This window comes from Poecile atricapillus, chromosome 10, assembly GCF_030490865.1.
Source record: "Poecile atricapillus isolate bPoeAtr1 chromosome 10, bPoeAtr1.hap1, whole genome shotgun sequence".
In the NCBI taxonomy this organism is placed as follows: domain Eukaryota; kingdom Metazoa; phylum Chordata; class Aves; order Passeriformes; family Paridae; genus Poecile; species Poecile atricapillus.
The window spans coordinates 14,777,579-14,802,209 of NC_081258.1; the positions used below are offsets into that span (position 1 = coordinate 14,777,579).

At 46.9% G+C, this 24,631-nt stretch overlaps 2 protein-coding genes across 4 annotated transcripts; both read right to left on the reverse strand.

Annotated features, from left to right (window-relative positions):
* Positions 1 to 607: 607 nt before the first annotated feature.
* On the reverse strand, positions 608 to 18,945 carry ZDHHC1 (zinc finger DHHC-type containing 1). Of its 3 annotated transcripts, none has more exons than XM_058846282.1 (11): positions 18,808 to 18,945; positions 17,468 to 17,686; positions 15,524 to 15,699; positions 14,806 to 14,907; positions 13,857 to 13,981; positions 13,360 to 13,518; positions 9,863 to 9,975; positions 5,021 to 5,106; positions 4,303 to 4,396; positions 3,241 to 3,346; positions 608 to 2,812 (listed from the first exon to the last, which is right to left on the reverse strand). In XM_058846282.1, exons 2-11 carry the CDS (start codon positions 17,684 to 17,686, stop codon positions 2,535 to 2,537), a joined length of 1,458 nt encoding a protein of 485 aa, XP_058702265.1. In that variant the 5' UTR covers positions 18,808 to 18,945; the 3' UTR covers positions 608 to 2,534. The 3 variants fall into 3 exon arrangements, with proteins under 3 accessions (XP_058702265.1, XP_058702262.1, XP_058702264.1); XM_058846279.1 differs by having other exon boundaries at positions 608 to 3,070; XM_058846281.1 differs by having other exon boundaries at positions 3,235 to 3,346.
* Positions 18,946 to 21,527: 2,582 nt separating this feature from the next.
* On the reverse strand, positions 21,528 to 24,631 carry LOC131582698 (fibulin-7-like). The gene is made up of 9 exons (XM_058846138.1): positions 24,563 to 24,631; position 24,194; positions 23,968 to 24,123; positions 23,633 to 23,803; positions 23,341 to 23,466; positions 23,061 to 23,183; positions 22,835 to 22,972; positions 22,607 to 22,745; positions 21,528 to 21,888 (listed from the first exon to the last, which is right to left on the reverse strand). The coding sequence occupies exons 1-9, from the start codon at positions 24,629 to 24,631 to the stop codon at positions 21,528 to 21,530; spliced, it is 1,284 nt and encodes a 427-aa protein (XP_058702121.1).

Consider the following 24,631-nt stretch of genomic DNA (forward strand, 5'->3'; position numbering starts at 1 on the left):
AACACAGACCCCAGCCAATTTCAATCACCATGTGGCACACATGATCCTCCTGCTGCCCCTGAGGTTTAGGAGATCAGAATCCAAGACTGCCAGTGCTGAGAGCCCGTCCTGCTGGAGCCTGGCTCTTGGCTCAGCATCCAGCTGCTCCAATGCACAGACACAGCCTTGCATGTTTGTCAGCCTTGAGTTATTCAGCAGAGTGGAGCAAATGTTCCAGCTGAAGGCAGCAGAAGGATGTCCCTGGACATCTGATAGCCCAGGAAACCCAGTTCCCCTCAGCCCAAAAAGCACAGCAGCCTTTCTGCAGCACAATGCAGAGCTGGCTGGGCCTCCTCCCTCTGATGCTCACCCTGCTCCAGCACAAAAACCAGGCTGGGTTACACAGGGAGAAGGTGGCCTGATCCCTACCCCTCAGGGAAGACACTCCCATCAAACCACCAAAAGGCCCTGTGGAGAGGGGACTGCTGTCACCCCCATATCAATTACAGTGCTGAGCCCTTCTGGGACTCCAGAGGCTCAGGGAGAAATGAACCAAACAGCCTGGGGATCATCAATGGGGCAGAGCCAGGAATTGCTGCAAAAGAAAGGAGGAAACTATTTAGCAAAGAATATAGAAAATTTTATTGTAGCCAGAGCTACCAAAGAGCTCCATACATGATTTTTGGGACTGATGCTACATGGACAGAGTGAGGAAACACACAAGGTTTGTTCAGGGGCATCTACTGAAGAGGAATTACCAATACTTTCTGGTGGAGGGATATTTCCAGCCTTGGAAAACCATAAGCCTAGGAAAACCATTGCTGCAGGATGTAATTTCCTTGGACGACAATTGACATGAAGAGAAACAACAGGGAGGATTTTGTCTAAGTGGGACCCATTGGTGAGCAATGCCCTGGTCTCTGCAGACAGCCAGTGTCATGTCTGCTGGTCCACACTCACCTGCTTTTCCAGAGGGTCACACTGCCAGAGGGCACCACTAGCCACAGGCACTGCCCTGCAGCATGCAGGGAAGCTGCAAGGAGTGTGACCACAGGCCAGCCCTTCCTGCAAACTGACACAATATTACTGCAACAGCTACAAGAGGCTTCGCTTTTCCTGATCAATAGATTGTGTAATTTGATGAAGAGTCAAAGCTCCTCATCCCAGTTCTTTCAGGAGACAAAAATCAGACAAGAGAAGGGTGGTAAGGCAGCCCTTTAAAACACCTCCAGGTCTTTCTCCCAGGCTACTGTATCCCATCAAGGTTGGGAGTCCAGCCTGCCTGTCCTGTGTTGACTGTGCCCAAAGAGCCTTTGTCCCCAGATCCCCTTTCCTGCTCTGACCCAGTTGCAAGGAATGCTTGCAGACTGAGCTAGACAAGGGGAGAACAGCTTAGCTTGACTCTCACAGCACCCTGCTTTGTCCTCTCCTTCCCTAACCTGCACCCACCATAGCCTGGAGAAAGGTCAGTAGTGCCTTCCATGCATCAAAACATTTGGAAGGATGATGAAGACTCCCCTGCCTTCCTTTTTTTCTTTGCTGGTGCACCTGTTTGTTCACAGCACCAGCAGTGTGCTGTGCTGGTGATGTGTCTGGAAACATGCATTGAGACATGCCCGTGCTGCTGCTCAGGGCTGTGCCAAATCCTGTCAGACATGACCATGCTGGTGGCAAAGCCCATGGAGAGGTGTGTGTAGTTGCTGTCTGGGCTCTGAGATTAGCTGGCTGCTAGGCAGATCTGGGCTTGCTGGAAGCCCAGCCTCAGCACTCAGCCAGGAATCTGGAATGGGGCATGCTGCCTGGGGAAGCCACAAGGGCAAGGAGAGCACAGGTGCTGTAGGATGGCAGCCCAGCTCTCTGCAGATCACCCCCAGAACAGGGTGCTGTGGCTCGAGGCACTGGCCATGTGCCTCATTGTCTGCTGTGGGATCTTTCTGTACTACACACACCCCAGGCTTGGCTGTGCAGTAATACAGATCTGACAGCCCAGGAATTGGAAAGGTTTCAGGGCCTGCTGTGTCCCAAAACTTCTGATGAGAATGCTGCAGCATGGGGCACCCTGGACTGCTGGGAAGGGGGAGCAGGTCAAACTATGCTGCCTTACAGAGAACATGCTGGTGGCAGACTGGGCTTGAGGGTGCACAGTGGAAAGCGGTATAGGGATGGGGCAATCCTGAGGTTACTCCCTGACCACCTGCTGAAGCCCCTGAGCATGATCCAAAGACTGACAGGGTGTAGGCAGATGGAAATACAGCTTTCAGGGTGCAGGGAATGGCAGAGGTGCAGCCTTGTTCTTCCCCATACACTCTGCTGGGAAGTTACTGCAGTACCAGTGAGCAGAGGGCCAAGAGGGGTTGGCCCTTTCCCAGGGAAAGCACTTGAGCTCTCTTGAGCAACAAGTCTACCTCAGGTTTGCCACCTTGCTGTCTCTTGCCTTTGGCTGAGGATGAGAATGTCCCACTGCAGCCTGACGTGCACAGTGAGGGGTGAGTCCTGTAGGCCTCTGCACAGCACTAACGCTGCTCCCAAAGGCCATGGCTTTGGAAGAATGATCCCTAGGCCGCTGTGGTGCTTGTCCTTATGTCCTTTGAGCATGGATCATGTGTGCCCACATGCTGCTTGCTGGTGCATTTTCTGTGGTCAGGCTCGGTCGTGCTCTCACTGGGCTGGGGCTGAGGGACAAGAGGTTCTCCACTGCTCTTACTTACAAACACAGCAGGAATCTTAGAAAAAAGTTCCAGGTCTCGTTCCACGCATCTGTCCTGCTGGCAGCTTCTCCTTTTGACCTTGTGCTCAGAATACAGATTCTTCTTCCTGACTCCTCTGGGATTGTCTGTGGACAAGCGATAATGTTGAGAGTTGCCTGAGTTATTCTTAGGAGGCCCTCGAAAGACAGGGCTCCCAAGGCGAGTCTGAGCCAGAGGAATCTCATCCATGGACTCAGCAGACTCTGAGTGATAGTCAGCTGGGGGTCCTGCTGCCTGGATGAGGCCCATGCTGCTGGGGGACACAGCAGCTCTCAGAGGAAAAGCTGGCACTAATAGGTGAAGGCTGTGGGAAGGTGAGGTGGCAACAACTGTGGCTGGGAACTCTGCAGATGGAAATAAAGGGAGAAATACCTTAAGGAGAGAGAGATCTCTCAGCCCCACAAAGACATCAACAAGCCCAGGAACTCTGCTATGGCTGATCCACTAGTGTTAAAGCAAATCATACATATATTTATGTAAGATTCAGCAGAGAAGCTGACTGGTGCACTCTTACCTGGGGGATCTGAGAACGAGGGTTGAGGAGAAGCACGTGCTTTAGATCCACTGTCCATTGCTGAGGAAGAAGCTTTCTGCATTTTCTTTCTCCTTTTCTTCTGTTGCTGTGAAAGCAAGTGGCCCAAGAGAAGGAAAGTTACTTCACCAGCCCAAAGTAATGAGACAATTTTTTGCTTGTTACCTCTTTTTAATTCTTCCTACTTTTAATAACAAGCACTAGGTATAACCAAAGTCCAAGAATATTTTACCATTTAAGACTACTACAAAGCAGTAATAGAGAACAGGCATTTAATGAACACACACACACATTATCTGCATACAGTGACTCTCTCTGTGTAGGTACCTTTAAGCTGTTGTCTCACAGATCTGGGGGTTGTACTGGTCATTTGCATTTGTAAAGCCACACTAGAAGAGGGCACCAAAACTCACACAGCACAGGATGTCCCAAGAAAGGGACAGTCCTTGTCCCAAATATAGTACAGGTGAAAACTAATTTTTCTTACCATCTAGATGGCAAGGCTGATTAATAAGCTTGGAGGAAAGAGGGAAAGCACCACCACCTGCCATTTGAGCAAGAGGAAAGAGCATCTGGATGCAGACACATGAATATCAAGAGCCCAGTCCAAGACTTTGGAGAGCTGTTCCATACACTCAAGCTCCAAATCCACACATACCATCTTTCCCTGGGCAGGTGCTTTATTTGAACATTTAAACTGTTGGATTTTGCTCTACAGAACCATGCAGAGCTTCTTACATCAACAAAGCTGTACAGTCAGAGTCACTGAGCTGCATTGGGGCAGCAAGGCATTGGATTACAGCTGTGTTACAGCTGTGAATGTATGAGGGAACTGTAGGATAGCTCTGACCATGCCTGTGAGCAGAGACAGGAGAACATCACCCAGATCTGGTGACTGCAGGGCACAGCCACACCTGCAGCCACAAACTGAGGGGAGGCAGAGTCTGTGTGAGCAGGGGTAAGCACAGCCTGCTCTAGAGTGAGCGTGCCCGAGCACCTGGATGGGTGCCAGCAGCAGGTTGGTGTGTGGAAAATCCTCCTTACCTGGGAAGGGGACACAGAGTGAAGAGATGAGGACTCAGGGGACGAGCTCTGCTTGGGGTCACTCTCTTGGTTATGGACATAGAGCTTTGGAAAGCTAAAACACAGCAGACACACAAGGTGATTCCCTATGGCAGGACTTAAGTCTGATGCCCTCTGCCTGCATGTACAGATCAGGCTGATCACAGCCTCCCCTGCCTCACATAGCATCCCCAGAAAAACTGCAGGGGAATTCTTCCTGCGCAATTTGCAAAATAAAAAGGAAATTAGGGACACAAATTAACAGAAAAGGAGTAATTATGAAACAAGGATCCTGTTTTCCCCTGAGTGCTTGCCTGTGTAATAAACTTGCAACTGTTGTGATACATTTCTCCGCAACCTGAAATCATGTAATTATAATGAGCTCAACAGAGGAGTCACAGGACAAATCAGCCAGCCTTAATGTAATTTTAATATAAAACAATTAATAGAAAAATATTTGATATAAAACAGCCTAGTGAGAGTATTCTAGGAATTATATTTTCCCAGGAGTGGGAAGACAAGTTTTCCTAGAGGTATCTACCCTCCTGAAACTCAAAGATTTCACCATACCTTGCTGCAAACACTGGTGCTCCCTATCCTTCTTAGTACTTTTGTCTTAGGGCCCCATCAGTGACCTTGATAGCAATTTCCCATTCACCACACATGCTGCTGGGAGAATCTTATCCTCAACTTTTCTCACCTTTTTCTTGAAGTTACTGATGAGAATTCCTCTACTTGAATTCCAGGGTCTCTACAGCCAGGATTACCTGACAATAAGTCTGCTTCCTGGGGAAAAAAAATGAACAAGATTTTCAGACTAATACAAACACGGAGGGGAGCAGAGGGATTTTCATTACAGGTGTACTCTTTCTCCTCATGCCAGACATCTTTTGTCCTTACAAGTAGCACAGCAGGAAACTGCTGCTTAAGAAGATAGAAAACCAAGATTGGCACAATTAGAAGTCCATGATTAATTTGTTTAGTCCAGCCAGTATTTCATGTGACTCAAAACCAAATCACACTTACAGAAGTCAGCTCAGTCATTTCTTGGGACCACAATTAAAGCTTAAAGCTTTCATTAGTTACACAGTTCCATCTGAGGAGTTCCGCAGTGAATGCAAAAAAATGTCTTTTAAATGCAAAATGGAGGTGAGGAAGGTGGAAGCATGAAATATACAGGAAAACCATAAAGTATTTTCTATTTCTTGTGTGACACTGTATGGCTAAGACCTGCTGATTTTTAAAAGTGAGTGTGATATATTGCTTATTTGCCCCAGGTATGGGCAAATGCAGAGTAATGACAGCTGAACTTGAAAACTGCGTATTTTCAGAAACATTTTAAGAATAAACCTCCTAAATCCAAGTGCTGCATTACAGGAAAGGACCCCGTCCTCCCTCAAAAACACCCAGTTAAGATGGTCAGAGTACCAAGGGATGAAGGGTATGAAGCCCTGTTATCAAAAAAGGATAAACCATGCTCAGAAGAACCTTGACACCACTTATCAGCTGCTCTTAAACTTGAATAACCATCAAGGGAACTTCCTCATAAGTATTTCACTGTGCAGTGACTGTAAAGATATTTTAAAGTAACTTTTAGGTTAAAATGTGATAGGCATTAGCTTCAAAAATAGCTAAAACAAGCTCATGAAGACCTATTTTTCTGAACAGCCTGATCAGCAAATTTGAGAAAATGAAGTCAAAGTTGGACATGGCACAAATGGGTTCCTGAGAGATCCAGGGCCTCTGCACTTCAACGAATTCATAAACAATCAACAAAAGAGCAGAGCAGTGAGAAGCCTGGTGATGACACTCCCTGATGTAAGGCATTAAAAATGAAAGCCAGCCACAAAGAGCTGCGGAAGATCTTTGCAATATTGAATTACAGGGTGGTAAATGGCACAAAAAAATCAATATTGTTAGAGGTAAAGATGGAAAGTGAAGCATGTGAGAAAAGCAGTGTAAACTTTATATACAAAGCAGCAGTCTCTGAAATAGAAAATAATTAATGGAGCTGCACATTCAGTGGCAGCCAAGAAATAATTTCAGATGTTAGGAACAAAAAGGAAAGGCAAATAAAAAGAGAAAAAAAAAATAATAATTTCAGCTGTTTAGAGGTGGTAACATAACATCTGAAGGGAATTGGTTTAGCAATTAAAAATATGACTTTCTGATTTAAAAATTTATCCAAATGCAAGATTAATAATCTGCAGAAATTTACTACACATATTTTAATTGGAACTTGTAACTCAAGTCAGATCATCATTTATCACCAACTGAGCACAAAGTGTGCACAAATGTCTCCTCAAAGCTCCTTGGGACATTTACAACCAAGATTTTCATTCAGGCCACATGCACCTGAGTCATGAGGGGAGGAGACCAGACACAAGTCTCATGTCACTGTGAGTGGACAGGCAGGAGATGCAGGTCTTTTCAGAGGGAAGCAGATTATGGCTGAAATGAGCTGAAAGGACATCCCACTGCACAGAATTACTGAAAACAATCAGGACTCAATGTCCACAGCACATAAACAGGACTGCAGGATTGGCATTTCAAGGGAGTTTAATAAATGATTCATCTTGAGAATAACATGGACAATTTCTTTCCAAGCAGGGAATGAAAGAGCCTTTTTAAATCCATTTTGTTCATTTCAGCCTTCTATAAATAATGTAGAACCAAAGCAGCCACATAAATGAAAGTAAAGCATTAGAGCTGACTAGGAAAACAAATGAGACTCAATCAGTAGAAAATACAATGTTCTCTCACAGTGTGACACAAGCCACAGCCACAGCACAGAGTCCAAGCCTCCCTCTGCTCCCAGGCATTTAGCAGGAGACTCAGAATCCTTCCACTGCAGCATCAAGACAAGCCATCCTTTGCAGCTGGACTGCCAAGATTCAGCTGCTGCTCCTGCTGAAAGCAGACTGCTGGACTCACAGACTGCCCCAGTTCTGCCCCCATGCAAATCCTGGCCATGTTCACCAAATTTCAGTTGTGACCAAACTAAAGTCCATGGTTTACAAGCCCAGGATGGATTCATCTTCTTTGCCCAGTGCAGCTGCCCTTATCAACCACTTCAGTGTCAGGCAGTGCCCTGAAGTGCTGTCTGCCTGGAGGGGAAGCAAAATTGAACAGGAAAAAAAAGTTTTTGTCCCAAGGAAAGTGGGTCTATTGCAAATGTTTAGGATGAGAGTGAATACTAAGTTTGTCTCACATTGACATTGGAAGAAAGAAACAGTACTGAAAATGTAAGGGAAGCTGAGTAAAAACTGTGTTTAGTATTTAAAATCAAACCCTACCAACCTGAATCAGTTTCCAAAGCAAGTTCAAAGCTTTAGGAATGTGAGAAGAATCACATCCCAGCTGGCCTCATATGAAAGTCAGCTCTCTGGCATGAATGCAATTATGCATTTAAGCATAGGGTTTGGTTTAGTTTATATTTCTTTGGACTGCAAATGACTACAGAAAAAAATGGTTACTTGCACATCCTGCTTTAGGTACGTTAATAGAAGCAAAGGCTCAATGTGTCCAACTGTTTTGCATTTTTGTGACATCTGAACCACTTAAATGTGCAAAATTAGGGCTCTTACTTTGTGTATCCTGCAAGTACATAAGAATCCTTTATCCTGAACAAGAATCCTTTAACCTGAACATAGCCGAAGACTTAACCACAGACCAACATTGAAAAGTGAAGCCAAAACCAACACTCAAGCTTGAATAAGGCTCAAAAGCAAGCATTAAAGGGGAAATGCATGTTTCTTCTTAGTCCCTAAAATGAATGAACAGTTCAGACAAAAGTGGGAAGAGGATGATTTCCATTTTATGCTTACAACATGTTGGATCAATTACAAAGGGTTGCAGTGTTCAAGCTAAAGAAGGCTGTATTCAACACAGCATACAAAAGGCAAGTCACTTGGTGTCCTCCTACTCCAATCTATTTGTTTGTGTTTATCTCTGGTTGCTATGTAAGAAACAAGGAAAATCTGGTGGGTTAACATTTTTCCTAACAATGTTACTGGGCATCATCCAGTCTTTCTCAGTCCCCAAGGTCCTAAGTGTAATCCTGAAACACCAAATTCCTTTTCACCCTGCTCCTTCCAGGCTTGCTGCTTCAAATTAATCATATTCACACATATCTAGGTAAGAACCAATGCAGACAGGAGAACATCACTGAATGCCAACATCCCAAATGTGCACACGCACGTGAAGTCCACCCCTGTTCAAATACCTTTCCAGTATCAATTAAAATCCAGTCACTAGATGATTAGAGCTAATGCTTTATTATTGTTTTAATTTGCATAGTAAGCAAAGCTCTGTGAAATGAAGTGCCAAATATTTTTGTTGTTATGGAAACCTCTGTTTAAACTGAAAGTTCTACTTTCCCAAAACAGTAAAAAATATATATGAAAAGCTAGGAACTTCATATATATTATACAAAACTGAATGAGCTCACTTTCCCCTTTGCTTTGATAGGGAAGAACTATGGATGAATCCAGAGATATCCCAGTATCTCTACAGACAATACTTGGATGATGCTTGTATTTAATTAATTTCTTATGAAATTTAAAACTGTATAGTAGATAACTTATTTGCATAAAATTAAAAGTTACACATGACTGAGAATCACAGAGTAATTTAGACTAGGAAGAACTTCTGGAAGTTTCTAGTTCAAGCCCCTATTGAAGTCAGTACAGAATGCGTCCAGTCAAAATTTGAATTAATCCAATAATTTATTTTGCCTTGTAACAAAATAAATTACACTGAACCTTTCAATTCAGAGCATGATATATCTACCTCTGCAGAGTCTAGCAGCATTTAAGAGCTTGTAGAACTCTGTTCACAGAGATATAGATTAACATTGTGGTAATAACAAGGACCCTTATTATACAGACTCATTTAAAAGAAAAGCAGATACCAGGGTAATTTCTGAAAAACTGATGTCCTTTTCACTTTCAAGATGGTTAAATTACTGGTATTATTAGCTGCTCAGTGGTTAGCCCCAGTTTCTCCAGCCCTAAAGCCCATCACATTTGAAGTCATGACACAAACTCCCAGGATGTGCTGTGCCACCCAAACAGATGGTCCCGTCTTTTTCAGGGAAAGGATTCTTCCACTCTTCAGTCACCCTCATTCGTGCTGAGCCAGGCATTTATGTGACTGCTTGGTGAACCGAACAGGAGAGAGCTGGGCCAGCCCAACTATTTTTTTAATAACGTTTATTGTTACTCAGATGATTTCCCCCACCCTGTCCTAATGAACAGCTGTGCTGGCAGAAGAGACAAGATAGTGCAGGGCCCAAAACAAGTGGTGGAGGAAGAGAGTGGGTGGGATTGATTCCTTTGAAAGCAGTACTTGCTTATACCTAAAGTGTTCATGGAATGGCAGGCCTTGCACTCCACATCCTACTCAACTCCATCAAAGTACCTCTGAAGTCTTATCTCTAGCAACTGTCTTTAAAATACAGAGTTCAAGAAAGTGAAGCAAAGTTTACACAGTGAATGAGCAAGGCTGCTTTTGGGAAATGGACTGAAAGTAGGATGAGTACCTGACTGGGTCTCACTTGGGAGGAAGAAGACTCCTGTTTCTTGTCTGTCTTGTCTGGCTGCTGCTGGGGACGCTGCTGCAGGATGTACTCATATGTAGTCAGCTTGTGCCACACTGAAAGGGAAGAAAGAGACCTGTCAGCACAGGAAAGGCCCTCCCTGACTGCACTTACACAAACAGGCTGGACAACTATATTCAAATAGTAACTATAAACATGAAGAAACTGATAATCCAAGCCGAAAGTACTGCACACTGTACATCCTCCTATATCCTTTATTGTCACCATCACAATTCTTTCTTATAGTCTTGCTATTCTAAAGTGTCCTAGAATGGTACAGCCTTCTATACTGTAGTAATTTGTTCAGTTCATTTCAGGGCAAATCCAAATCTGTACTGTACAAACAGCTTTATGAGCAATCAGAAGGTGCTAAATGGAGAGAAGAAACTGAGCAGGTTAGTGTGTCCTGTAGTAATTGAGACACTTAATGTGTAAACCAGTGAGCATCAACTTCACAGCTTGCCTCATGCTAAACAGCTGTGCCTGGAGCTCACATGTCCCTGACTTTATGAGCTCTCCAGCTCCCCATGCAAACACATCTGCTTCCATGAATGACCAAAAGCATGTGACATTTCTGAGCAACTTGGATTCTTCATGAGAACCCAAAAGAGTCCAAAACACAGACATTCTTCCCATAATGACCAGTATTTTTAGAGAATAAACCCCAGAAATGGATGCTGAAGGGTTTTACTGCACAGCCTTGGAGTTATTCCTCTTGTTTTACAGAAGCACAGAAGTTAAAGCAGATGCCTAGGGTCATATGGACTAAAATCCTCACTTTGCCTGAAGACACTTATAGCACTGATATCTTACCACTCAAAACCATGCCCTGAACAGAGGACTACTTCATAGAGAAGTGGGGGAGAGCAGAGGAGAGGTGCACCACTGCTAAAGCAATCACCTTATGAAGAAATAAAAATTCAGGATCCATTTGGCCAAGAAGAGAGAACATAGAGATGAATGTGAGTCTGCAGCCAAGTGATTACTTAACAGGAACAGTGCAGGGTGATGGCAAGTGCTCCTAGAATGGCACCCTTTGCTTTCTTTAAAAAACAGACTGTTGCTTCATAAGCAAAGGCCTATTAACCATTGTTAAATTGGATTATATTGATTACTGAATACTTACAGTGTAACATTTAAAACATTTTAATAGAGCTATTTAGTTAAAATACTGCATTTTTTGGTGAGATAGCACTGCAGCACATAACATGCAAAATATAATCAGTCTGTGAATAACCCTATATCCTTTCCTATATTGCCTACATTTTTTTTCTTTTTATTCTGCTATCAACCTCTTGGTACTGAAGAAGAAAAAATATCTTCCCTCCGAGCTTCTGAAGTGCCATGCTTCACCAAATACCTCCAGAACTGAGTCTGAATCAAGACTAGTAATTTTGAATACACGGACCTACTATTCTGAGAATAACCTACTTTCTTTGAGTGATCATAGTGAGCAATTAAGATTTAGAGAGTAACACTGAAATTTTGACTGCACTTGTAACAAAACTAGATACTACATTTTAACAGTCATACCTGACTTAAGCCTTTTTTAGCAGGAAGCCTAAGGACCGTACCACTCACATGTGTGCTATTTAATTTCTGTAATTTAATTATTGAAATACAAAAAGGTATATGAAGAAATACTGATCAACAGCAATTACATTTGAATTGGTAAAGTGTATTTCAAGTCCCAAAAGAGGGAAGACAGCTCATTAAAACACTGCCTACCTTAAAACATTCAGAGGAGACTATTGACAATTACAGGTATGAAACAAGAGGAGTTTAAGTTCAGACATACTTTGTCTGTGTCCCTGAAACCCAGTAGTAAGTGCAAATGCAGTGGTAAGTGCAATCCATACTCATATGCAGCACACAATAAAGGCTTCAGTGTGGGGACACCCCTCCTTTAAAGCAAGGGTTTACACACTACATTCTTCACAACTGGGAACGGTTTCATTAGGGCAGCAGATTATAATGTAATAAAACTTTAAAAACATTAGCAATAATTCTGTGTCCATGTAAGATGGAAGATAAAGATTTAAAATTGGGTCAAAAGTAGAAGTTAATTTGGCTCGAAATCTATTCTGAAAGAGGAAAAATAATCATCTCAAGACAAGAGCAGCAAAATCTCTCCCAAGCCCAGAGCACGACTAGTGGCACACACAGAGGTTTCTGTCTGACAGATAACACAGGTCATTATCACAGGCAGGGAGCACCCTCTTGTGGAAGCTGCACACAAGGACGGGACAAATACCACTCAGGACTAAACAAAATAATCCTTTTCATTCAGAAGAAACCCTCCTGGAGCTTGTTATGCTTTTTGTCTTTAAAAAGTGCTAGATCAAACTTTCAAATCTCTAGGCAGTGCCATTAACCCAGAAAAGCCAGCTGTCAGTTCTGCCAAGGAAGTAAAATTGCAGTGTGCCCAAATTTCAGTTAAGCTCAAAGAGGCTCTAGAAGAAAATGATTGTCAGTGTCCTCACTGAGTGCACTGTCCATGCCAGCTGGGGAACACTCACCTATCAAACACTACACTCCAGCAGTGCAACTGTTTTGCTTCTGGAGCCATGCTGGTTTGTGCTGACCTAGTTTGGGTTGGCATCTGCAGGTCCGTTAACTGAGAACCTGAAAATCCATCCAAGGATCCTCTGTAAGGGCTGTTCTCACTTCTCCTCTACCACATCCCTTCTTTCCTACTTTTGGCACCACCAACTACTGCAGATGTAAGATCTTTCCCTACCATGACTTTCAGCAGCAGCCAAAAAGCATTGGCTTAATTTTAGACGATGGCTGAAAAAAAGTTTTTGATGTCCATCTCTACATAAACAAACAAAAATATCCTTTCTTGACAGAGCAACAAGCAGTCGATCTAGAGATGCCTTTCTGAAACCCTCTTCCTCTGAATTCCACAAATCTTCTTATATCAACATGGTACAATTTCCATAAAGGGACCTTAACCTGGATGGCAGTGCTTCAATCAGAAATTTAGCTCCGTACATCCACATTTCTCTGGGGTAAGGGAAAACACCGCCTCCCTCACACAACAGAAGTACTGGGGAGCACAGTGAGGAGACTCACAAAGGCCATATGCAGAGTCAATCTGAATCTGCCATTGCTGGCACCAAGCTGAGATTGACCAGTTCATCCCACTTGGCCTCTCCAAAACCCTTCCACATGCTTTCAGTTTCAGGATAACATAGCTTGAATGTGGCTGCAGAGGCCCAGTATAAACTCCAAATTACAGATGCACTGATAAGCCTACCTGGTACAGGGGAGAACTCAGAAATATAATCTCAAATCACAATTTTGCACATTTTCAATGGCAATCTTGCACAGTGGGTGTATATTACTGACATGGGTGAACACACAGTGAATGCAGGATGAGTAGAAGATAAGCAAAAATGAAATGGGGGTGCAGATGACAGGAACAAAATACCTACAGAGATAGATGTGAAAGGTCAAGAGGTGGCCCAGCAAGATCATGGTCACTAGGCTCAGAAGAATAAAAATCCCAGCTGTCACCAAAATGGCAGGTGCCCGAGTCTCAACAGGAGATGCAGGAAGAAACACAAACCAGCGGTCCATGTGGTTCCTCAAAGCTATAAAACAAAGAGAGCTGGAGGTAAATAGATTGTCTGGGTATGAATTATCTCTAAATAAACTTTACAGCTGGAAATTCTGTTAACTCAAAAGTAGCTGCAGACCCATTATGCACTGGAGGCCTAAGAAATCTGGTGCCTGCAGGGCTTTTAGGAAGAGCAATTAGCTCTGTAAGGAAAGACATTCCATCCAGCTGAGCAGAGGTACCCTAACAGAAATATAAAATTGAAACAGTAAAGAATGGAGTTCCTCCTCTATGGAAGAGCTCACAGAATCCAAACCCTCATCAAGATATGCTGGCTGATTCCCAGGATGCTCATGTGAAGCACTGCTGTACCATCAAAGTGCTGGTCAGAGCGAAGCACTGTGGGGTCGACGAAGAACTCCACAAAGACGTAGAAAGCGATGAGCAGCAGAAGCCCCAGGCCCAGAAGGGCAGACAGCACACTATTCAAAAAGAGCCTGCCAGGAAAGGGAGAGGTCTCAGTGGCTTCAATAACATCACACATACAATTCAATATCCCAGCCTCTAACAAAGATATAGACAGTTATCTCAAATTACTGTCACGCTTTCTTACACTTATGATAGATACTGGTGAACAGCTTTACTTATTTGTTATTCTGAGAGGCTAAATTGTTACCCTTTAGTGCAACCATGGTTACAAAACAGTCAAGTATATCCAGGACAGACAAAGCTCCCTAAACAAAATCTGAAGGCAGTGTAACATGGCACCTAACAACATCACTTTGCTTTCCATGGGGTTTAAGTACAGGAAAGTAAATTGAGAAGCATCAATGACAGTCTCCTTATTGTTACCTCAAATCTTGCATGGATGAGAGATCTCTATATGCTGCTGTGACTCCTGCCAACTGGCAAGTCTTGTAGGGAAAGCACATGATCTGGATGGGGGTTGTTTCAAACTGGAACAGCACCATCATGGTTCCATTTCTACTCCAGCTTTCAGAAGCACTAATGACACCCAATTAACATCCTGTAAGCTTTTGCTAATTCCAAATAATAATTCTATGATCTCTGTTTTTACTTACAGATGTTCAGCTACATTCTAAGCTTAGGAATTTTATCCTTGGTTATTTTAATGTCATGATTATGCTTGTATTTTCTATCTAGTTTTCTCATGACTGATTCTATTCAGCCAGGGGATAAAAGAAAAGTGGTTCTGTGTGGCTAAGTACAGACTGGACTGAGATACAGGAGAACTTTGGAAAGAGAAGGAGCCACATCATTGATGCAGTGTTGTGCTTCTGTCACAATGCCAAGCCCTTACCAGTAATTCCTCTCTCCCACACAGTTGTTGAGCCATTTGCAGTGATGATCAAAGCCACACACACACTTGTTGCAAGTTCCACAGTGCTTTGACTTGGCACTCCTGCCAAAGAAAGGGTGGCATTAGCATGGCAGCTCATTACTATGATTTTTCAGTGACTCAGACACAGGTGGATGCAGCAGTAGAGATCCTGATAATAGTGAGTAAACCTTCTGCATCAGGAGTACTTCATCTCCCAAACTTATCTGTCACTACTGGACCACAGTCCCAAAACTACAAAATTCGCCTTTCAATGCACTGCATGATTTTTAATTTGGAGATTGTTGAGTTCTTATTTGAATCCCTTCAGCAGTACTACAGAGCTTGATCTTAATGCCTGCCCTCCAAGCATTTCCTGCAACTGGCCAGCATCCAGCCAGAGACTGGCACACACACACACACACTAATTACATGCTGTTAGGTAAAAAACCAACACCTAGTGAACATGGCACGCTACAGCCTTCTCCTCACAAGGTAAGCAATGAAACAAAACACAGAACTCTGTGCACATTGGACAGAAGGCCCCTACCCAACCATCTGAACCCTGCCACAGGATGAAGCTTAACTTGCACTGTAGCTCCTCAAGGGTTCAATTTCAAATCTTATAGTCTGACATTAAGGACTAATGGTGAAATGCAATGCTGAAGAACACAGAGCAGTAGAAAGAAAAGATACTTACACATCTACATCACAGACATAGCAGTGATGGTTCTCAATGACATGTGCATGTTGGTTACGGTTGAAGGTGGACAGAGGCCCCAGATAGTTTTTTTCTCGCACATTTGCATCTGCAGGATCAATGGAAACTGCAGTAAGATGAACAACTAAATGGTAGATAAAACACACTCCTGGACACTGAAACACACAGTTAAGGATTTAACACATCTTTGAATCCTTAATACATGAATCCCACACAGATGAGAAATTTATGGCATAGAATTAGAAATTGCTACATAACTGATTGTAGCACATTTATCTGAGCTTTACTGATAGAGACATTTGCCTTGTAATAAATATTCCCTGGAAAAAGATAACTAAATCTACAGGAACATCCCTCCTCATTATGTGCTACTCTGCCTTGCAGAAGTGTCCTTCCTAGCACAGGGTGTTTTTAAAAGTTACCTTTACTTACTAGAATCTGACCACAAGTACGGACTGCTGACATAGATCCAAGTTTCTTAGTCCATACAGACTCCTTGGAAAGGAGTGTGGTTAAGGTTGTGCACATGCCCTTTCACTGGACCAGACTTCCAAGGAAAAAAAGGTCATATCAAGGAAGTAGTGATGATTACCTTGCTTTCTTTTTCCTTAGAACCACAAGGAAGAGGAGCACACCTTTAAAGCATGCTCCTACAAAGGATCCAGGATTTGTCATTGTTTCTATACACCCAGATGTGCACATCACTGATCATACTAATACCCATGGAAAATAGATCAGTGTAGTAAGTTAAAAAAGGAAGCCCCTGAGAGGTCCAGCTCATTGGAGCTCTGATGGCTGGTGGAGCAGATCAGGAGGGAATTTGCCTTTGACACAAAAGAGACACTAGTGCTTTATGAACTGGAAGTAAAACTGGAAATATTAATCTGTTGAATTAAGAGTAACTTTAGATTGCATTAATAAGATATTTGGTAGACAAATTCACAAGGTTTGAACTGTGATAATAGCGAGGATTTGAGCAAGCTAAGTAGATGTAAGATCACTGAGCTAATTATATTAATGTCTAAATCATGCAGGTATAAAAACTCTAACAATCATAAGCAAAATCATCCCAAACATATCAAAGACTTAGAGGCATCTGTGCCAGATGTATAAATGATGAAAGTGCACACCCCATCTCTTTAGAACAAGGTCTGGTCTTGAGGAAGTTCCTTCCTGGGCACAAGTGATAGTACAGGTGGCACTGGGAGTACTGGGAGCACTGGGATCGCTCCCCAATTGCTCCAGGCTGAACAAGCCAAGTGTCCTCAGCTGCTTCTCCTCTAGACCCTTCACCGTCCTCCTTAGATGTGTATTCTAAACTGCTGCTCAAGACTGTCCCATAAGAGACCTCTCCTCTGAGGCTCACACCACACCACCTTGTCTATCACTCACAGATTTTCTACTGAACACAGGAGAGTGCCCAGGGAGCACATCCACCGTGAGCCATCACAAACAACCCACCATACAACCACGAGCATGTCAAGCTGTCCTTTCATGACTCACCCAGTCAGCACAGAGAGGTGGGGCTGCCTTCACAATAAGGATGTTTAAGGAGGGGCTTTTTTTGTATGACTTCCCTCAAACCCTGCAACACACTTGTAGAAGAATAATATAAAGCAAATGAGACACACAGGCAGAAGCAGGCAGCAGAAGAGCATTGGAGGCAAAGGTAACAACCTTAATGGAGACTGATGAAGGAGATAAGCAGAACATCAGTGACCTAAAGTGAGGCTCTCAAAGCAGGAGACCTGCTTTTTACACCTGTTTTTTATAGTCAGGAGATGATCAAGATGATGGTTACATTCAGAGAAATATTCTGGCTCAGACACTTTTCTCCGATGCTTCCTGTGCTCCCTAACAAGTGCAGTTAAACCCGTCCAGGGATAGTTTGTACCAGCCCATGTTCTCCCCATCCAAGGATACGATGTAACCAGCGGGCAGCCAGTGGCGGGGCAGGAGAGGAACCAGGATTCCAAAGCCAACCAGCGCAAAGAAGAGGAACAGCAGCCAGGCAATGATCTGGAACAGGTGCAGGGGCCAGCTCCAGCCATTTCTTCGAGCACGTTGGACCTTCACCTCAGGAACAGCTTCGCCCAAATCCTCTGGAACTATCTTATTATGAGGTTTATTGCAGATATTCATCTACAGAAATAAAAAATGGAAAACAAAAAGATGTGATACTATGTATCTGGTGCTGGAGAGATTCTCCAAGGCAGACTAAGTTAGAGACTAAAATGATGACACGTGTGAAGAGAAACAGCTCTGAACTCACAAGCAATTTATCCTTTTTTCAGTTTTTGGTGGATTATTAGATGCTGCTTTTCACTTGCCACAGGGCCAGGAGAGTTTCTAACAACAGAGAGTGGGGCTGCTCTGCTTCACAGAAAACTTGAGGTAGCAGAGAGAGCAAACCAAGCATTTGATCAGGGGCAGCATCACAAAACCAACACAGAGGAGCTTTGCTGGACCTGAGGTGACTCAAGGTACCTCTGCACCACTCTCACCCTTCCTTAGTAACTAAAGAGGATGTGAAATTAACATCTAACACGACAAACAACTTCAATTAGTTTGATTAACATGCAGAGGAGAGTGATGAAAGAAAAGGAGGAGGTCTCTGGTTCACTTGTGGTATTTTTGATAATGGTTCCAGTGCCAGAACAATTCCACAGGGCTGGAAGAGAGCAAGCATGGCAATGTGCTGAAAGGGTGAGCAGGACAATTCCAGTGCTGGTATGCAAACAGCCCTTCAGTCCCTGTCAAAGGGCTGGAAATGTCTTTTTGGGTCAACTGGTAGAGGAGTAAGACTAGCAGAGAATATAATTTATGTTCATCAGTGCATCACGGTCTTGTCAACAAGTAGGCTGGAATAAAAAATTCCTAACTTCACCCTTTGAAGTAATTAGCAGTATCTGCCTGCATTCGTCATTTAAGTTGCTACATGGCAAGTGGCTCAGCACTGATGAGAAATCATTACCAATCATGTCATCCTTTTTTCATTAGGCTGTAGAAAACTTGTTCGTGCATCACTTTGAGCTATGTTACAAAACCCGCAGTGGGTATGGCCCGCACGCCTTTATACCCAGTTCCAGAAAACACTGAATACAAAAAACAGAGCATAAAGTCACTATGGGGGTAGACACAGAGAGGCACCAGGACGCAAGAGCAAGCATCAAGGACCGAGCCGGGTGAGCGGTTTCCCGGCCAGCCACTCTGATGAGAGCCGCGTAGACCCCTCCTGCACTCCACCGCCTCCCATCCCTCACCTTCTCCCCGCAGAAGCGGTTGACAGCGGCCCCGGCCCCGCCTCATGCCCAGGCAGGGCTCGGGGCCCCCGGCTGAGGCCTCCACGGCAGCTCCCGGCGCCTCCGCGGGCCTCGGGCCGCTGGACCCGTCGCCATGGCAACAGCTACGGCGGCGCGCAGGGGGCAAAACGCGCCGGGCGCGATCGCTCAGCGGGGACATTTATTATATATTATTAAATTATTATTATAATTTAGTTACCTATTAAATCGACCTACCTTTATAGCATGAAAATGTAGTCTTTTTTTGTTTTATATATATATATATATATATTTTCAGATTTACATTGTGACATAATGAGGTTGCAGAATTTTACTGGGGATTTTACTGGAGGTTTTGCTGTGGTTTGTGCTTAAGTAAAACAAAGTAAAGGACATGTAACTAAGGTTTGCCTTCTCAGTGAGGGATAAAGGATATTCCTGGGCAACCAGGATAACTTTGCATTTGATGGATTTGAAACCCTCCTAGCGTTGTCTGGCATCAGTAATTCCCGCAAGACAGATTCCAGGGATGTCTGCATCATGGAATCAGAGATTATCCTGAGTTGGAAGGGATCCACAAGGAACATCAAATCCAACTCCTGACCCTGCACAGGACTACCCCAAAAATCACACCGTGTGTCTGAGAACATTGTGCAAATGTTTCCTGAAGTCTGGCAGGTTTGGTGTTGCAACCATTTCATTTTAGTGCATCATCAGACAAGCAGCAAGAACACTGGCAAAACAGAATCACAGAAGCAGTAAGGTTGGAAAAGATCTCCAAGATCATCGAGTCCAACCACTAACCCAGGACTGCTTTGTTCACCACTAAACCATGTCCCCAGGTACCACATCCACACACCTTATGAACACCTCCTAGGATGATGATTTCACCACTGTCTGGCAGCCTGTCCCACCCACCTTTTCCATGAAGAAATTTTCCCTAATATCTAGGTTAAACCTTGTTCTTGGGTTACAGTATAGAGCAACTTGAGGCCATTTCCTCTTGTTCTATCATTTGTTACCTGGGAGAAGAACCCGACCCCCCCCAGCTCCACCCTCCTGTGAGGGAGTTGTTGAGGGATAAGGTCCCCCCTGAACCTCCTTTTCTCCAGGCTGAGCCCTCCCAGCTCCCTCATCAGCTCCTCACCAGACTTGTGCTTCAGACCTTCCCCAGCTCCACTGCCCTTCTCTGGACTTGCTACACCAGCTCCGTGTCCTTCTCCTAGTGAACTTTACAAACCTTTATTGTCCTTAGCAGTCAGTGATGTGTTAGTGACTAATCCAGTGGTACCTGAAGGTTTCAAGTGCAGAAGAAAACCTGCGCAAAAACCCCGTTTGTGGTGTCCATTTTGGCTGCGACAACCTTATATACAGGGATAAATATTTACCCCCTAATTTCCTACTTTGCGTCCCAGCCCGCTGCCGCAGTCGGCACGGGCCAGCTGTGGATTTTGGTGACGCGGCCCTGCCGCCCCCCAGCCCAGCCCGCACCTCTGCTATCCCTGGGGAGGATTTTCCGCCTCGTCCAGCGGAGCAGCCGTGTGGAGCTGGCTCCGCTGGCGGGGAATAAGGAGCTCTTTATGGGCCGCCCGCGGGCTGCGCACAGCGGCTGCTTTGTGCGAGGGGCTCTGGCTGCGCACTCACCTAAGAAGGGTTCTGTGTGCGGAGTGAAGGGCGTCCCGGAGGCAGCGTGTCCTTCGCTCGCTGTCCCCAAAGGCCCTTGTCACCTTTTCAACCCTCAGCTGTTCTCCCTGCACAGGGCTCTGGCCATGCTGGCGGTGACAGGGGGTACCCAAGGAGTGTGGGGTGCTGCGCCCCATTTGTTCTCACAGCCCACCCTCCCTGAGATGGGTGCAGGGGGACAGCTCGAGTGCTTGGCGAGCTGGGGAGCTGCAGTTTTGACCAGCCGTGTGCTGGACTCCTGTCAGAGCTGTTGCAGAGGGAATTCTCCTGGACACAAGGAAGCACAGCCTCTGTCATCATCCCCTGCTCACCAGCGCCAGGGAGCCCTGCTGCGCTTTCCAGGCACCACCAAGGCAGCTGAGGACAGTCTTGGCTGTGCAGGATGTTCAGGGCAGCATGCTGGAAATTGTGCCTGCCCGTGGCAGGGGAGTTGGCACAAGATGATCCCTTCCAACCCAATCCATTCTGTGATTCTCTGTTTAGCCCATCTCCCATTTTTATGCTGGGGAACTCTTCAGTGTGGCCCCAGGGACAGCAGTGCTGGAAGGGACTTAGACTCTGCATGATCCTGGATGGGCTTGGTAGCTCTATTGGCATCCCAAGCTCTGAAAGGTGACCCTGCCATTAGCACAGCCACCAGCTGTCCCCAGGAGCCTTAGCCCAGGAGGACAAAATATAGAGAAAGAACAATACCCTTCCTACAGCCACTTTTCTTTTATTAGAGATTACAAGATACAAAAAGCTGAATTTGCACACCAAGTGCTGCTGGCTCACTCTGTCTTTCCCCTCCGTGTGCCATGTGAGCAGAGAGAAAGGGGGTTGGCAGAGGTAGGCACCCCCAGGCTGATCTTTCCATTGGCCATGGGGTTTTTCCTACAGGGACAGTTTTTGCTTTCTATGGCTATGAGAAAGTATTATGGGAGAGGGATAGCTCCAATGGGACAAAAACTGGGACCACTGAGCTGAACCTGCTCCATTGAGAGGCTCTGGCATGGCCCCACACCTGCCTCTAAAGGGAATCAAAAGACATATGGGGACACAAAAGCTGTGACCTTGAAGATGTGCTTGCCCAGGAGGACTTTGTGGGAGAACTCGCTCATCTCCAGCTCCACTTCCAGCGTGGCTGGCCCTGCCACAGGGCTGGTGAGCAGCAGCTCTCCCGTCTGCCGGTCTGAGCGCCGCACGGCGAAGACGCCCTGGCCCCGCCCGCCCGTGATGGCGAAGCGCAGGCTGTCACCCACGAAGCGGGTGGTGGACATCTTGAAGAGGACACGGGGCACAGTGCGGTTGGCCTGGAGTGGCAGGTAGTGGAAGGAGATGGAGCTGGCAGCCAGCTGGCAGGCTCTGCTGTCCATGGGGCAGGGGTTCCTCTCGCACTGGCTGCCAGGAGAGAAAGGTGCCACCGCTCAGTGCCGTGGTTTGGCTCTCAGGGAGCTGCCCTCATCCTTGCACACAAGCACAGCCCGTGTCACAGGCAGCACCCCCAGCCCTGCTGTCCGTCCTGTGGCACAGCAACCCAAGACAGACACATCCAAGTGTGCCCAAAATCGTATCTCTGCCTCATCCCTGCTTCTGCCAGGCGAGTGCCATGGCTTGCAGGGACACAGCTCTGGGTGACACTTGGAGGCTGGGACTGGGTCGGTGCCACAGTCCCAGCTGAAGGCCAAGATAGAGCCAGATGTGCCTCCTGAAGAGGAATCTGTCAGGATCAGGGGTCCTCTATGTGGGTGGCACAAAGAAGTTTAATCTCAAGAGTGGGATGGCTGGGACTGCTGGAAGGTAGCAGATGGCAACACATGGATGTGCAGCAGAGGAAAATCAGCATCATTCCCCCCAGGCTGGGGCTCTGAGAGGGGCCAGGATCCTGGATAAAGCCCCCATGTACTGGGGTGCTCCCACCTGCACCCCCAGCATCCCAAGACCATCAGGGAGCATGCCAAGCACACCTGAACACCCCATGGGGCAATTTGCTGCCAGTGCTGGCTGGCACTCTCCCGGCTGCCTTGGGTGGCACAATACAGCCCCCAGCACACAATAGGACCCATCACCCTGGGACAGGACACGATGCAGCCCAAGCCACACACAGTATGGTACTCACAAGGCAGAGGTCTTGACATAGCTGGTGTTGTGGCGTGGCGGGGGGCACTTGGGGCGCACGCAGCGGTGGCCCCCGAAGGTGTTGATGCAGAGGTCACCCTGGCTGCAGTTGTGCTGCTTCCCAGTGCACTCATTCACGTCTGTGGTGGTGACATGGGGTGAGTGAGGCTATCCCCACTGCACTCCTCTTCCCATGAGCGGCTCCCTGCCCTGAACCCTGGCTTCTTACCCTCACAGGCATTGCGGTCAGCATGGAGCAGATACCCAGGGGGGCAGAGGCAGCGATAGGAGCCAGGGAGGTTGAGGCAGTCATGGAGGCAAATCTGCGTCTGGGGGCTGGACTGGTAGAGCTGGCATTCATCCACATCTAGGGTGGACAAAGTGGGGAATGGCCAGAGGTCCCATTGCCACCAAGCCTTGGTTCCCCCACTTCATCATCTTCACCCTCCTTTTACCTTGGCACACGCCACCAGGTTGCAGCTGGAAGCCGGTGTCACAGCTGCAGCGCCGGGAGCCCGAGCGGCCCTCGGCACAGCGGGGCTGGCGGCTGAAGGAGGTGTTGCTCAGAGTCACCCAGTCTGCAGGGGACAGCAGGGGTCACATGCTGGGGCATGGGGAGATGGTGGGGGCCAAGGTTCCAGGAGGCTGCCAGGGAAGGGGGAGACAGGCACGGCATGGCCAGGTACTGTCCCCATGAGAATCCCCGTCCTCCACAGCCCAAACCCAGGCACCTACAGGAGTAGATGGGGCTCTGGCAGCTGGGGCCTGACCAGCCTGGGGGGCAGAGGCACGTGTAGCTCTGGTTGCCATCCACGCAGGTCCCGCTGTTGGCACACGGGTTGCTGGAGCAGTCATCAATACCTAGGGAGAAGGAGCTCGTGAGCATCAGCTGCACAAATGCATCCTTGCCCAACTCTGGTGCCTGTTGCTGCAACCTCTGGGCAGAGCAATGCCACCCCACAGCTCAGGGTGACAGAGGAGCCCCTCGGAAGGGCAGAGCAAGGCACCCCAGTCCCACTCCACTTACTTCTGCAGAAAGGTTGGGTGCCACTCCACGTGCGGTTGTGCCGGCACACGCGCGTCTCCGAGCCCACCAGCCGGAAGCCGGTGTCGCAGACAAAGTGAACCTCGTGGCCCACCCGCAGGCTCCGGCCCAGCATCCGTCCATTCAGGGGCACTGCCAGCTGTGGACACATCTCTGTGGACAGACAGACGTCAGTGGGGATGGACATTGCCAGCCTGGAGCCAACCCCAGCCTGACAGGGAGCTGGGGGGTCCTTTGCCCAGGCTGTTTGTGTGGCTCCAGGGATCAGAGCTGGCCCCGTGGGGATGTCACCCATGGTGGTGACCAGCCAGGATTACCATTGTATTTGGTGGCTGGTCTCTGGAGGCGGCTCTGGAGGATGGAAAGCTGGTGCCGGAGCCCGCGTGTGCCCTGCAGGTGGGCAGTCTCCTGTGCCACCAGCAGCTTCTGCATTTGCTGCACCACGCTGAGTGCCTGCTGCCGGTTCAGGCATTCTTGGGGGATTATGGGGACACCCCAATCACTGCTGGGTTCCCCTGCCACTCTGCCACAGCCTGGGAGGACCCTTCCAAGCAGGCAGTATCTTGGGGGTTGGTTTGGATCTCCTGTCCTGGACAGAGCCCCTTCCCATCCTGGCTGGGGTCTGACCATGGCTCCGTGTCGGCTTCAGCCTCAGCCCCCACCTCCTGGTCCTGCTCTGGCACATGGATGCTGTGGAGAAGCTGCATGCCCTGTGCCCATTTAACATCATTTCACTGCTGCAGGGGAAAAGCCCCATAACCAGCCCCCTGGCCCTGGCAGCTCCACAGGTGCTGTGGCTGTGCTGTACCCCCACTCTGGGCTGGTGTCAGGTGCTGGGGTGTGAGAGGTGGATGCTGAGCAGCCCTCAGAGGGCTGCTGTGGGGCTGGAGAGGAGGGAAAGCAGATCCTTACCTGGGAACTGCCAAGGGGCAGCTGCAGGATGCCCAGAGCCAGCCAGGCTGGCAGTGGGATGAGGAGCAT

What these genes read in the sequence shown, in the direction of transcription:
- LOC131582698 (XM_058846138.1), bottom strand. Translation starts at nt 24,631, where the DNA reads ATGCTCCTCATCCCACTGCCAGCCTGGCTGGCTCTGGGCATCCTGCAG. An exon ending in CACCCAACCTTTCTGCAGAA is followed by an intron (nt 23,467 to 23,632) that starts GTAAGTGGAGTG and finishes CCTTCTCCCTAG; the next exon opens with GTATTGATGACTGCTCCAGC. An exon ending in TATGTCAAGACCTCTGCCTT is followed by an intron (nt 21,889 to 22,606) that starts GTGAGTACCATA and finishes CTCTCCTGGCAG; the next exon opens with CCAGTGCGAGAGGAACCCCT.
- ZDHHC1 (XM_058846279.1), bottom strand. Translation starts at nt 17,686, where the DNA reads ATGAATATCTGCAATAAACCTCATAATAAGATAGTTCCAGAGGATTTG. An exon ending in CTCTGACCAGCACTTTGATG is followed by an intron (nt 13,519 to 13,856) that starts GTACAGCAGTGC and finishes TTTGTTTTATAG; the next exon opens with CTTTGAGGAACCACATGGAC. An exon ending in ACTCTGTGTCCCCTTCCCAG is followed by an intron (nt 3,347 to 4,302) that starts GTAAGGAGGATT and finishes TTGCTTTCACAG; the next exon opens with CAACAGAAGAAAAGGAGAAA.